This window comes from Ambystoma mexicanum, chromosome 2p (genome assembly GCF_040938575.1).
Source record: "Ambystoma mexicanum isolate Mex_15411 chromosome 2p, UKY_AmexF1_1, whole genome shotgun sequence".
Classification (NCBI taxonomy): domain Eukaryota; kingdom Metazoa; phylum Chordata; class Amphibia; order Caudata; family Ambystomatidae; genus Ambystoma; species Ambystoma mexicanum.
This window is the reverse complement of record NC_090923.1, coordinates 1,155,309,794-1,155,323,441: the sequence shown is the minus strand read 5'-3', so window position 1 is coordinate 1,155,323,441 and position 13,648 is coordinate 1,155,309,794. Positions and strand designations below refer to the sequence as shown.

At 44.9% G+C, this 13,648-nt stretch overlaps 1 protein-coding gene across 4 annotated transcripts in view; it reads right to left on the bottom strand.

Annotated features, from left to right (window-relative positions):
- The window catches only part of CACNA1F (calcium voltage-gated channel subunit alpha1 F), a 1,137,291-nt gene that overhangs the window by 206,317 nt on the left and 917,326 nt on the right, over positions 1–13,648 (bottom strand). For 3 of the 4 annotated variants that reach the window (XM_069645268.1, XM_069645267.1, XM_069645271.1), the window contains 3 exons: positions 6,503–6,523; positions 3,591–3,719; positions 3,091–3,156 (listed from right to left, as the gene is read on the bottom strand). In XM_069645268.1, coding sequence (XP_069501369.1) covers positions 3,091–3,156; positions 3,591–3,719; positions 6,503–6,523 — 216 coding nt within the window. The remainder of the gene's footprint in view (positions 1–3,090; positions 3,157–3,590; positions 3,720–6,502; positions 6,524–13,648) is intronic. The other variant, XM_069645269.1, reaches the window with a different exon arrangement.

The following is a 13,648-nucleotide window of genomic DNA, read 5'->3' as shown; positions in this document are numbered from 1 at the left end:
ACAAGTTAACATTTATAAGTAAGCCAAATTCACAAAAAGACATGCATCTCGTGGTCAGAATTTAATCCACGAGTGGTGCATCGCAGCAGACAAATTAATTTGGCTTCCATCTGCCGCAATTTAAGTTGAAGATTCCCGCCCCTTTTCCCCTTATGCGCTTTCATCAGTCCAATGTAGCGCAAATCAGAGGTTGGATCCAATTGATGTTCTAGTTGCCAGTGAACTGCTAAGGGGGATTTAGGTTCACACATCCGGAGACTGGTCAAGTGTTCTCTAATATGGATTCTAAGTTGACAAATAGTGCTACCCACGTAAAGTTTGCCACAAACACATATGATGGCATACACCACGTGGGTTGTCTTGCAATTAATGAAGTCCTTAATGACCACTCTAGATCCAAACATGTCAGTGAAAGTTTGACATTTGGGATGAGCCCAAGGACACTGATTACAGTTCCCACATTTGTGAAAACCGGCAGGTTGACGTAGCCAAGGAAGGTTAGCCACTTTGTTATCAAAAAATGAAGGACTGACCTGTGACTTGATAGTAGGTGATCTCAAAAAAGTGAATTTGGGTTTAAATGTCAGAAAAGGTTCAAGATCCTTGTCGAGTCTCAGGATGTGCCAATGTTTAGCGACCATTTTATACAACATGGAAGAATCGGCCGTGAATGGGGTAACCAAAGAGATATGTTGTAGGGAGTCTTTACGTTTGGGCGCCTTGTTCAGGAGGTCCAGCTGAGTGACATTGGTAAATTTGGCATAAGCTTCATTGATAACAGAGGTTTTATATCCTCTATTCAGAAAGCGCTGATTGATGATATTACATTCCATATCATAATCTATAGGGCGAGTACAGTTACGCCTAGCCCTATGAAATTCTCCTGAAGTTACGGGTGCAAAACATCCTATATTGATTGCTATCGGCTTCATTGTCAGTTTGACCACTTTCCAATGTTTGCTCCTTCACTTTCTTCCTATTTGCACTATGCTGGTGCTTAGATTTGCATGGGGTTGTGCCGCGGTGTGTGTGGCATAAATAATACTCGATGATGACACAGTATTAATTTGAATCACGCTGATGAATATTCTCCCTACTCTTGTTCTGTTTTTCCTGTTATGTTGTGTGCCCACATTGATCCGTAACTGCTGCCCTACCCTCCTTACCCGATTTGGTATGTTCTTCGTTTATTTTATTTTTCTCATTTTGTGACATATGCTGATGCACAATATTCTTATTTAATGTTATTCCCTGAATATGTCTACTATGTTATGTAATTGCTGTTTGTCATTCAGCCTTGAAGACGGCCCGAGTGTCGAAACACGCGTCGGCTGTTCTTCATCTTACTTCATTAAAATATTGTATTTTGATTGTTGTTCTTTATCTTAATGGTGTCAAGCGCAATTCCACCCCTTTCACCATATAACTGTTAATTTAACACCAACCTGTGTGGATTGGTTGGCGGGAACTGGATTGCTGCTCACACCTTTTCATTGACAATTTTCTTTCAAATCCAAACAGTGATAAATAGCGCACAGGTACTTTGTTGTGACTCCACACTCCCTGTTTTTGTTTAAAACTGACATGGCACCCCTCATTGAAAACTATATTTCAATCTTCTGCAGGAAAAGAAGACCCTAGCAGGAATGGGCTCAACTGGGCCAAAAGTAGGATGGCACTGGTGAGTTGAAACCAGCATGAAAATAAGTGTTTAACTAGGGAATTGTGGAGTTGGATTGGCAAAGTCTTAATGAACAGGCTGATAAATTGAGCGAAACTCTGGCCTTTAGGTAGAGTATCGAGTGTATTTGAACAACCCCACATCTGGTTGTCACACTAAGCATAACATTACTAGTAGCACTAGGTATATGTGAGCAACAGCCTGGTATTATGGAGCAGCTTGTGTTATTTGAGCAGAATATGTGTAGTTTGAAAGAAACCTGGCAAGCAGTGGCAGAGTCCTCAAGAGAATCTCTGGTTGCATTTTGTCTCGTGGCTATTCTGATCTGTATTTTATTAACTTGCACAGGAATATATACCTCTTTACATCATATTTGAAACAGTTATATTTTTTACTGCACATGATTTCTGATGGCCACATTCCCCTTATGGGAGTGGAACAGTGCATCAGGCACTGCTTCAGTGATGTAGCAAAATACCTGTCAAGTGTGCATTCAGTCTCTCTATTTATTTATTTAGTTTTGCATTTATAAAGCGCTCCAAACCCTTGGGCATCAGGGCGCTGTTACAGAAATTACATACTTGCAGGGTTACAGAATATCACTGAGGCTGGCGAGAGGTCAGACTTTAGGGTAGAAGTAGACCATGTGCAAAGAGTAGAGTCTTAAGGGTGTATATGTTTCTGGTGGGAAAATACATAATTTTTGGTGTGGGGAAATACCCCTGTGTATTGCTTCACAAGGGGCATTTGAAGCAATGTCTATTCTTATGTCTTTTTTTAACAATGGTCTTTAAATCCCATGGATTTTTATCAATTGTTTTCTGAAAATTGCTCTATAAAACGCACCATTCTAGTCCATTATTTCCAAAACACTTGTGTGGGGGAGAACCCCTTAAACTCCTCTCGGAGGGGTTGGGCCATAATTAGGTGTATCAATTCATCAGCGCCATATGCATTTATGACCTACATAGAGTTGAATGGATGCCTCGTGTTCATTGCACACGCATCCTGTGTGACGTTGGACAGGTCATGAGGACACAAGACATAAATACCTGGTCTTCCGCTCAAAATTCAGAGCAATGAACGCACAGCATAAAAGGTATGTTTGTGAGTGTCAACAGAGGCACAACAGAAGAGCTATCTCAAGATGGAGAGCAGTGGGAGCCATACAACCAAGCACAACTCAAAGTCCAAGACAACAAAAGAAGCACACAGCACAAAGCAAGAGAACACCAACTAGTCTAAAACATGGACCACAAGGCATGAACAAGCAATCGCAGACCCATCTGAGCTGCTAGAAGCAAGGACATTAGTACCCAGATCATGGTCCAGCACTGGCAACCTGAAGACAGGAGATGCCCTGAGACCTATTGACGCGCACGCATGGATGCGGCACGGTCCACATTTACCTGCATCCCAATGACAGCATAGATGAAGAATATCATAGCTATGAGAAGAGCGACGTACGGGAGGGCCTGAAAGAAAAGAGACAGTCAGTAACAGCCAACGAGAACTATTGATCATTTGGGAGGTACGGAACCTCATAAACAAGAAAGGGTAAGAAATAGAGGGAAGAAAAAAAGACAATAAAGGGAGCAGAGCCAAGTGGAATGAGGCTCTGAGTGCTTAGGGGCACTAGCCTACAGGGGCAATCTGGATCTTTTCTGGCAAGCCAATGTCTTTTGGACGCTAGTACGGCTGGAAAAAGGTAGGTCACATGTCATGCTACTCTGCCCAGATTGTCTGTTAGGGCTCATATCAGGCAGGGAGGAGAGCAAGCATCCAAAACCATCTTAGCCCTAGGCAGGAATCCTCCACTCCAAAGGCACATGTCTGGGACATTCTGAAATGTAACTCTCTTGGCCTTCCCTAAAAACATCCAGGCCTTACAGGCTCCGACAGCACTCACCTGAAAGGATTTAATAAAGGTCCACAGAAGGGTGCGGATGCCTTCCCCCTTGCTGAGAAGTTTCACCAGCCGCATCACACGGAAGAGCCGGAAAAAAGTGATGGAGATGCGGGAGCTGTCCTCGGAACTCTGGGTAAAGAGGAAAAAATGTGAGACGGATGAGAGCAAATGCAGCGTCCATGGTAACAAAGGAAGACACTCAAGAGCAAGGAAAACTGTAGTCTTCTTTTGGGGGCAGGGGCGGGAAATGCAGGGAAAGCAACACAATTGAGGGGTGATACCATTACACTTCTGGAAAAGACACACAATCGTGGCAACGACAACCATGAAAAATAAATCAACTACACGTGGATTTTTCTCGAGCTTTGGAGAAGGGCATCTGACGCCACCATCTTCAGATGAGAGAAAAGGGATAATCACCACCAGCTCATCCCTAACACACCACGAAGTTGCTTAATCCTAACAGAAAGAAAACTCAGTCCCATTTACCAAGGCACTTTAATGCAAGAGAGATAGAAAACACTTCATCACAAAAGAATCAGATACCGATATCCAGGTACTACAGGGTTATTACGGGTGCCGGCAATGGCAGTAGGTTCCCATTCCATGGAGTCCCATAGGATCGCAGCAATTATTTGCTGGTAGGAGCTTGAACTCCCAGCAGGTCAGGCATGCTGGTGGTTCACTGCCCCTACCGACAAACTCTGAATGCGCCGGTCCACTAAAAATGCTGGAGCCGGTATTACCAGCATTTGTTTTGGCATTTGTATTGGTCCGGCACACTCATAATGAGCTTCCAGGACTTGAAACAGCATGATCTTAATGGATGCAATAGACTCATGCACTACTTTTGTTAAGCCTTTTCAATCCGTCAGCGAAGACCCAGGCCGCATCTGCATCCGTAGTTTACTCTGACAGTATTTTGATTATTGGCTGCATGGAGCAGACTCCTGTCTGGGAATCCAGACAGTTTCTGGAATTGAATTCCATAATATGCTCCACCAGGGTTACTGCCAATCATGCTTGTGAGCACAGAGGTGATCAGTAATAGCGGTCGCCATGTTCAAACATAGCGGCTGTCATTATGTGATACTTCAGACTCTGACCACTTTTTTATAATGCAAAAGAGCAAACAGAATCCATAGGGGTCCCAACCTCTCCACTAGTAAAAAAAAGTGTGCTGTAGGTGGGAGACCTGGTAGATTCCCCAAACGGAACATGTACACTGCACTGCTTTCCCGCTTCATGACCGACTCTGTCCACGGAATCCCCATAAGCAGGGTTTCATGCCTTTCTCTGCATGCTTTTCTGTCCAGGTGCAATTTATCAGGGTTATCAATATGAGCCTGTTAACGGGCCCATTCTAATGCCTGTACATGCATCTCAGGTACGACCGTGAGGGATGACATGTCCACAAGGTTATGGGCTTAGGCATATGGTGGAGATGGGGCACGCTTTCTTCACATGGATGCATAAACCTTTGGAAATGAGTGCTTTGCCTTGAGCATGCATGACAGAGAGAAATAAATAGCAAATGCTTTTGTTTTCACTGCCCCCTCTCCAAGAGAGAGGTCTTCTGATCACCCCCCCCACCCTCCAGGACCCACACCTCCACTACAATTGGAAGGCCATTTCTGAGAACAAACATTGTCTCACAAAGAGTGTACCATGGGGCTGCTCAGGGTTTAACCTTGTGTAGGATCAGATTTGGTGTCGCACAGAATCACCCCAGGAACACCACAAAATCATGACAGTTCCATGTCTAGCAGAATTGTCATTATTGTCCGATAAGTTTTTCTGGCAGTGGGGAGAAAACTATGCAGTGCCTTCTTCTGTGTTTTTCTCAGGCATCTCCCAACAAAAATATCTGCTCAATTTAAAATTCTGCATAAAACCTCGCTGTCACCTATGCCAGTCTGAATTTCCATCCACCATCATTCAGCTTGCACTCTTTGTTGATCTGTCTCCAAACAGTCTGCCCTCTGTCCACCTCCAGCCAACCACCCATTCTGGCCACGTCCCTATAAACAACCAAGTTTAGCCTCTAATCTCCAACCACCAACAGCTTGGGTGACCCTATCTCCATCAGCCTCCATCCAAACATCCAGCCTAACCTCCACCTCCACCTCCATCCAAACATCCAGTATGTCATGCCTCTCTTTCCAGCCACTTGACACAGATTTCATCTCCATTCAATGTCATCCAATCAGCCAGCTCGACCACCATCTCCATCCACCTTCATGCAACCTATCCTCCATCTCAATCTCTTTCCATCATCTTATTGTTTGAACTCAATCTCAGGCCACCGTCAAGATGTAGGCGCCAACCGAGCCACCATTTCCCTAAATTGTCATGCAGCCACCCAGCCTGGCATCCATATCTGCCCATCCATCCAACTCTTCCTCATCTCTAGTCTCTATTATTCAGTCCATCCATCCAGCCATCCATGCCTCCATACCCATCAACCATCGTCCAAATAGTTTCGCAGTCTCCATATATAACCATCTTCATTCATCCACCCAAGCTACCATTTCCATCTTTCATCTCTGACCTTCATTCAGCCACCCTCCATTTCCATCGGCCATCCTCCAACCACCATTTCCATCCGTTGTCATACATCTTCATCTAACGGAGCCGCTGTCTAGCTTCACCATCCAATCATTAATCCCAACCTTTAGCTAGATCCACCTTATTCCAGCCAATCAGCCCTGACTGTACCTCTATCCACTGTCATTCAACTTTAACCAGACTGGCCTCCACTTCTATTCATACACTCCTCTGTCTTGCTCGCCACCTATTTGCAATAAACCACAAATCTCAGCCACTATCTCCAACCCCTGGTGTCCAACCATTATGCCTAGCAAGCATCCCCAACATTACCAACAACAGAGGGTGAAGATGAAATCTGTTACCTCTCCAACATGCCATCCATTCTGTGACAGGAGTACCAGGCGATGATAGTGGAGATGAGGAAGAAAATGTCCATTCCATAGTCATATGTACCAAAGCAAGACATATAATAGACATGACAAGTGAGAAAAAACAATGATGAATGAAAGACACCGTGACAGATGGGAGGAACAGAGTACTGCATGAGATAAAAATGTACAGATGAGATAAACTGTGATGAGTTAGAAAGAGGCAGGACAGATGAGAGAAACATAGTGATAAATGAGAGACATAACAGATGTCAAAACCGATGATGAATGACTCTGTGTCAGGTGAGAGAACAAATTATGAGTACGAGTGACATTGTGACATATGAGATAAACTCAGTGATGAGTGAGAGGTACTGTGGCAGATGAGACATGTGAATACATATGAGCTAGACAGTGAAAGATGAGAGCAACAGAATAGAATGAGACGCACAGTGATAGGTGAAAGGCATAAACCAATGACAGACGTTATCACAAGCCTGTTGTAATGAATGGCTCTGAGGCCCACCACTGCTGCCAGACATTTATGTAATAAAACCCAGCAGTCTTCTTGCGAGTTGCGCAGAGCACAGTTCTAGGCCCGTAGAACCTGGAATTGGATTCCTACTTTCAGTTCGGCTAAGACTGTGTACAACTTACCGAGGACATGGATGACCACTAATGGGATTTCACTTTTCATGAGGACATTAGTAAGGGCTATGCTCCATTACTGCAAACCCCTAGCTACAGGGCCACGATGAAAGTGTGAGTATCTACAGACACAGGGGGGAATCAAACCCTATAGAGAATTGAATTATGTATTTCTAAACACATGGGATGCCCTGGTGTTGCTGAAATAGCTGTAAGCTAAACTCACTCAGGAACGGGGACAATAATGTTAAGGTGATATCAAAATCCCATATAGACCCCAAGGAATCAGAGTCAGTCCAAACCAGACTCAATGACGGAATAGAAAAAAGTGCATGGCAAAATCCAGCTTTATTATCATCAAACAAAGCCGGGACAGCATACAAGCATTAGAATCTTGTCGCTCTCAACATGTTAATCAAAAACAATGCATTAAGTACTACGAACGTGTCATCAATGACATCATAACATGATCTCGGCCTACAAAACATATGGGGAATGTGGATAGGTTAGTGTATTTGGCTACGTATAGATTACATAGGGGTTAAACATTTCATTAGGGTACAAGTATCTGATGGCTCCACCGGGACCCACCCCTATATTGATAAAGGTTAAAACTGATCATCTCTACAAGTAATTGGTTGGCATACTATTTCATGGGTGGTGTGACACCAAGGTCTCTGCTAACCAACTGTAGACACTTGGCAGGTCGTCAAGATATGATGCAGACATAAAGTAGAGGAGAGAGGCCCATGTACTGTTTTTCCTCTAATTAAAAAGTTATCATCCCTCATTCTCAAGCCATGAGACCATGCAATCCCTTTGTACTTGGCCTTGTGCGGTGCCTCATGCCTATGTGTGCGTTTAGGGAATATTGCAAGTGTCTTATCTTTGTTTGCTTTTAATGAATAGTCAGTTTTCTCCAATTATGGGTCACCTGCAATGGGACAGTGTTTGGAATAGATGTACTCTTTTCGTGCTATGTTTTCTTTTTCCGCTAGGGGCACTCTTGAGATTTTCTCCATGAATCGTTTTGGCTTTATGGCACCGGGTTAACAAAGGCTGGCTGTGCTCTTATAAAACTTTAATTATTCTGGGAGTATACTGCTTGTGCCTTGAGAATTGCTATTTTGTGCCTTCGTTCCATCGTTCGGATCCTCCCGTTTTTTCACTCTAACCATGGCATTAGTTGCAAGCTACTTTTTGAGCTCTATATGGTTATGTATTTCTGTGGAGCCAACCTTTTGAGTTTTCTCATGGTCATGAGGCCCGTGCTCATTCAAAGACATGCTGTGGCTTCCATTTTTGGAAAAATGTCTGCCCAATTACACTTTTCTTTCCATATTAGTGTGCTATATTCACCTGTCGTTCATGTTGCATTCACCTTATACATTGTCCATGCTAGTGTTCTTCATGTCTGTGGATGTTATGTTAATATTCTTCATGTCTACATGCATACATTTCCAATTGTACATGCACTTCCGGTGGAGTGTATTTTTGCTCTCTGTCTAACACATGTGATTTTACTGTTACAACGTTAGTTTGAATGCAGTTGCCATCTTAGGCTCACATTGTCCCCAAACCCTGCTGAACCTGTGGGAGATAGGAGCGGAATGGCTGCCTCTGTGAGTAGTGCCTCTCACCTTTGTGGTATTGGTGCGGAGGAGGGGCAGAAGCTGTGGATGATGTATTCATCTGCCTCCCAACAATAAAACAGTAATTCAATGTATCTCTATTTATTTGAAGAAGAGGTATGTAAGAAATGATTTACAACAATAACACGCTTGCAAAAAGGAGAGGCTTTCCCCGGAAGGGTGCCTGTACACTAGAAGAAAGAGAGGTAAGCCAGTTGCTGAGGGTGTGAACTAAGTCAGACATAGACCAGGGAAAAACAACATAACAAAAGGTAGACAGAAAAAGGTGACATACACATGTAGTATTAGCCTAGGGTGGCAAGTGCTTCAAACTAAAGAGGTGTACTGTGCAAATATACAGAATTACACAATTGGACAGCACTGGCGGGAGTGGTGTGTTCAGATAGGGAGGATGGCAGAGAGGGTAATTTGAAGGTCCCTCTTTGGAAACTAGGTGAAATTTAAGCCAAGTTTTGAATAGATCCAGCATTGTACTGGCTTTGATTGTGATGGACGTAGGGTTCCAATGAAGCTGGGTGACAAGGGAAAAAGAGCAGGGCGGAGTAGCGGCAGAGTAGCAGTCACAGGCAGTGGCTGCAGACTACTCCTTTTCCAGTCTTTCTACTGTGTCTACTGCTTTTTGCACCTGGTGAACATTGAAAAGCGCCCTGATACCGCAGAGCGGTCGCGGAGTAGCGGCAGAGTAGCAGTCACAGGCAGTGGCTGCAGACTACTCCTTTTCCAGTGTTTCTACTGTTCTACTGCTTTTTGCACCTGGCGAACATTGAAAAGCTCCCTGACACCGTGGAGCGGCCGCGGAGTAGCGGCAGAGTAGCAGTCACAGGCAGTGGCTTCAGACTACTCCTTTTCCAGACTTTCTACTGTGTCTACTGCTTTTTGCACCTGGCGAACATTGAAAAGCTCCCTGACACCGCGGAGCGGCCGCGGAGTAGCGGCAGAGTAGCTGTCACAGGCAGTGGCTGCAGACTACTCCTTTTCCAGTCTTTCTACTGTGTCTACTGCTTTTTGCACCTGGCGAACATTGAAAAGCTCCCTGACACCGCGGAGCGGCCGCGGAGTAGCGGCAGAGTAGCAGTCACAGGCAGTCAATGGCGACAATGGACGCTGTGGACGCTACTCTGTTTCCCCGGCAAACCATGGCTACAGGTGAAAAAGACTTCCATCAAAGGAACTCACGCCCCAGGACACGAGCGGAAGTGGGGAAATCCCAACCACAAAACACGGACAAATGCTTGTTGCATCCAAAGCCTAAATTGACCACTACAGCCTCACCACAGAGGCCTTCCCAAAGCCAAGAATTCATTGCATCGACGCTGGGCTCAAATGGAGGCTCCCTCCCAAAAACAACGTGGACAAAGAAGGAGGCCTCTGCAAAAACACTACTTCTAGCACCTGGATCCCCAACCACAGACTCTGGTCTAAACCTGGAGGTAGCGGAAGGAGCGGACGCCTTGCATGCACTTCAAAATTTGGATCAAACAACTACAATCTTACCTGGGAGCTCGTTGGCTCTCCAGAGGACTCCGGGCGGCGTTTCGCCCAGGTCGGGACATGTCCTGTCAGCCGCGCTTGCTCCACTGCCTGTCGGAGGGCGGTCGGCGTCGAGCTCGGCGGCGGCGGGCGGGGCCGGCCCTGTAGAGCGGGCGGCTGCTCAGGTGGGTACGCCAGAGACTGTCCTCCCCAAGGAGGGGCTCCATGAACGGGGGCCTCTGGAGGTGGAGAGCGAAAGCGGCGCTGACTTGCAGTCAGCGGAAGATCCGGAGGGACCTTTAGTTGCCGCCGCGACAAGGAAAACATCGGAAAAGACAGTGGCTGATATCTCACAGGAATCTCCCAGTCTGGTGAGTCAAGTGGGAGTAAATCCGGTGACGACGATAGTGGAAATTAACTAAACTAAAAGTCGTTGAGCCACTTGGAATTTCAAGCAAACCGAAGGTGGGCCAGTCAAATAATTCACCAGAAATACAACTCGATGATGGCCCGTGTAACAAAAAAGTGAAAACTATGCAAAAACCGACAAAAAAAAAACACGATGGCAAAACCATTACTAACACACCCTAAAAAGACGCCTGAGCTAAATGGCCCTGATTCCAATATGGCTAAGAAAAAAAGACAAAAAAGGACAATAAGGCGAACTTTGACAAGTACAAACAAAAAAAGTCAACAAGTAACTACTGTTTTTTCACCTCAAAGTGTGGCAGATTTTTTTGTGAACTATAGAAAAAGGAAATTTGAAAATATTTGTGAAATAAGCGATACCGAGATGCTGGAAGTGATGTATGTCTCAGAGAAACTACAACTTGACACACCAACTTTGGCAATAGACTCTAATGACCCCAATCTAGGAAACCATAAATGTCCATCTACAAAGGGCATGAATGAGCTAGACGGAAAAGACCCCGCCGCTGCGCCCATAGGAGAAAGATACGTCTCAGAGGAACCACAACTTGACACACCAACTTTGGCTATAGACTCTAATGACTCCAATCTAGGAAACCATAAATGTCCATCTACAAAGGACATGAAGGAGCTAGACGGAAAAGATCCCGCCACTGCGCCCATAGACGAAAGGTCGAGGGGGGGGGAAATCTACCCAAAACAAAGGAGATGGAGATTGAGAATCCAAGCCCAGAAAATTCCAAAACTCGGTTCCGACAAAACCCAAAACAGTAATCAAAACAATGAAGAGTCCCCTAAAAACACGAGTGAAAGCGCGGAACTAGAAGACTGGTTTCCACCATCTGAGGATGTAAATCAACTGGCAAAACAGACAAACTCATCAGTTTTAACGACGCCGAGAAGAGAACAAGAGGACTGGTTCCCACCACCGGAGAAAGCAAACCAAACGGCAAACGAGCTAGACTCATTCGTGATAACGACGCCAAGCAGGGATAAAGGAAGAACCATGGGACAAGAAGCCCAACCTGAGAAATCGCCGGAAAAAAAACTGGACATGGTGACACTCATGGCAGCGGTGGCGGTCGCCATGGCCCCTTTTACCAAACTTTATGAGGCTATAAACGACTCATTAAAGGACAACAGTTCTCTACTGGCAACAATGCATCCAAAATTTGCATACTTGTAAGGGTATGTTACTGTGGTAGAAAGCGAAAAGACAAAGGCTCTTACAGCACAAGAACTACAGACAGTGATAGAGGGAAAGAGAAATCCTTCAACACTGATAACAACAGAAAAAGGGATGCAAATTGGACACAATGAAATAAAAAAAACTCAAGCCCCCGGGAACCTAACTGAGAAAGCGGATCTTCCAGAAATTGAACAAATTACGTCAGTTCAGCCGCCAAACAAAAGCTCAAAGGTCGTAAGTCCAGTCCCGAGACCCAGCACAGCAAGAAAAGATGACGTTGGTAGAGGCGTTGGATTAAAAAAAGCGCAAGCCACCGCTCCGAAGAAAAAACATTGATAAACTCAAAAAGCGAGCCAACGATGATCACGGATCGGCTAATAATAAAGACTTTCCCATCTTTACAGACTCTAAGTTACCAGACACACCATTTACCACCCACGAAAAACAACTGGTATTCTGTTTAGCAGTCCAGGAAAAGAGCTTCAAAGATAGAAAGAACACCCATGGCATGGGACCTGGCACAAACTTAATCCCAAGTGGCTCAACGCGAATAATTACTGAGGCCGTCCGCATACCAACCCATATGAACCAACTGGACTCCCGTGAAGATCTAAATACATCAAAATCAACAGCAGATCTCCTGATGGAAGAGGTCCTAGAAAATTTAAATCAACCCAGCGAACAACCTTCCCTTGAACTGATGGAGAGTCCAACTAAAAAAAGGAACAAAGGCGAAAACAAATTAGAGCTAAAATTAGATCTACGACTGCATGAAGAAGGAGACAACTGGCAATTTCTATCCTTGGAGGACTGATGCAAGAAGATTTCGCACTCTGCAGACTGGGGTGACACCAAGCAGGTTGAAAAAGGGAATAAGATCTCTAATCAAGACACGCAAAAACCTCACCCTACAAAAGAGACGGTCTCTTCACACCGGCGGGAGGAAAAACAACTCCGTACCTCCCCGGAAAAAGATCTTCAGAAGTACGATAGATTCAAATACCAACCAAGAAGAGAAGGCAGCGTACTGCATCGAAATAAAAAAAGGAATGAAAGAGAAGACGAAGGCCGAGGGGTGCCACTCAAAAAGCGATGCTATGGTTTACCAGCCTTTAAAGTTGAACAAATTGGAAACTGCTGTGAGTACGTGATCTTGAACCGAAGAACTGTGATGGAACTGCTACATAGCATACTGAAATTAAGATCAGTAAGATCGAGCGACTTACAAATAGTGGAGCTGCTACATGAAGGACGCCGAGCAATTGCCTACTTATTCATCTCTTCCACACTAGTGAAACAAAGCCTGCGCGACTCCTTGAAGCACCTCCTAAAAATGGGATACGACATAAGTGAATTTAAGGATGAAGGAGAGGTAAAATGGACTGATCCGGCAACCCCTAGCCCCAAAAAAGGCCGGTGGAGAAACAAGAACGACTCACAAAGGGACCATAGACCTCGTGTGGATCGGAGGCAAGAAAATTCTCCAACACACTGTAAAAAGAAAACTCCAGTACCAAGGGAAAAGGAAAGGAGGAGGAACTTGTCCACGCACAGAAATTACCGAGAACGCTCTGCAAAACGAAACACTTGGGCCCCATCGTCAATAAGAACTAAAGAACGTGAAGAGGTTGAAGTGACGAAATACGATAGAAAACCATTAGGTCCGCTGCTGCCGATTAACAGAACATGCACACAGACGGTGAATCCGACGGAAACAGAAATTGAAGCTAAAGACAAATCTAACCCTCTACA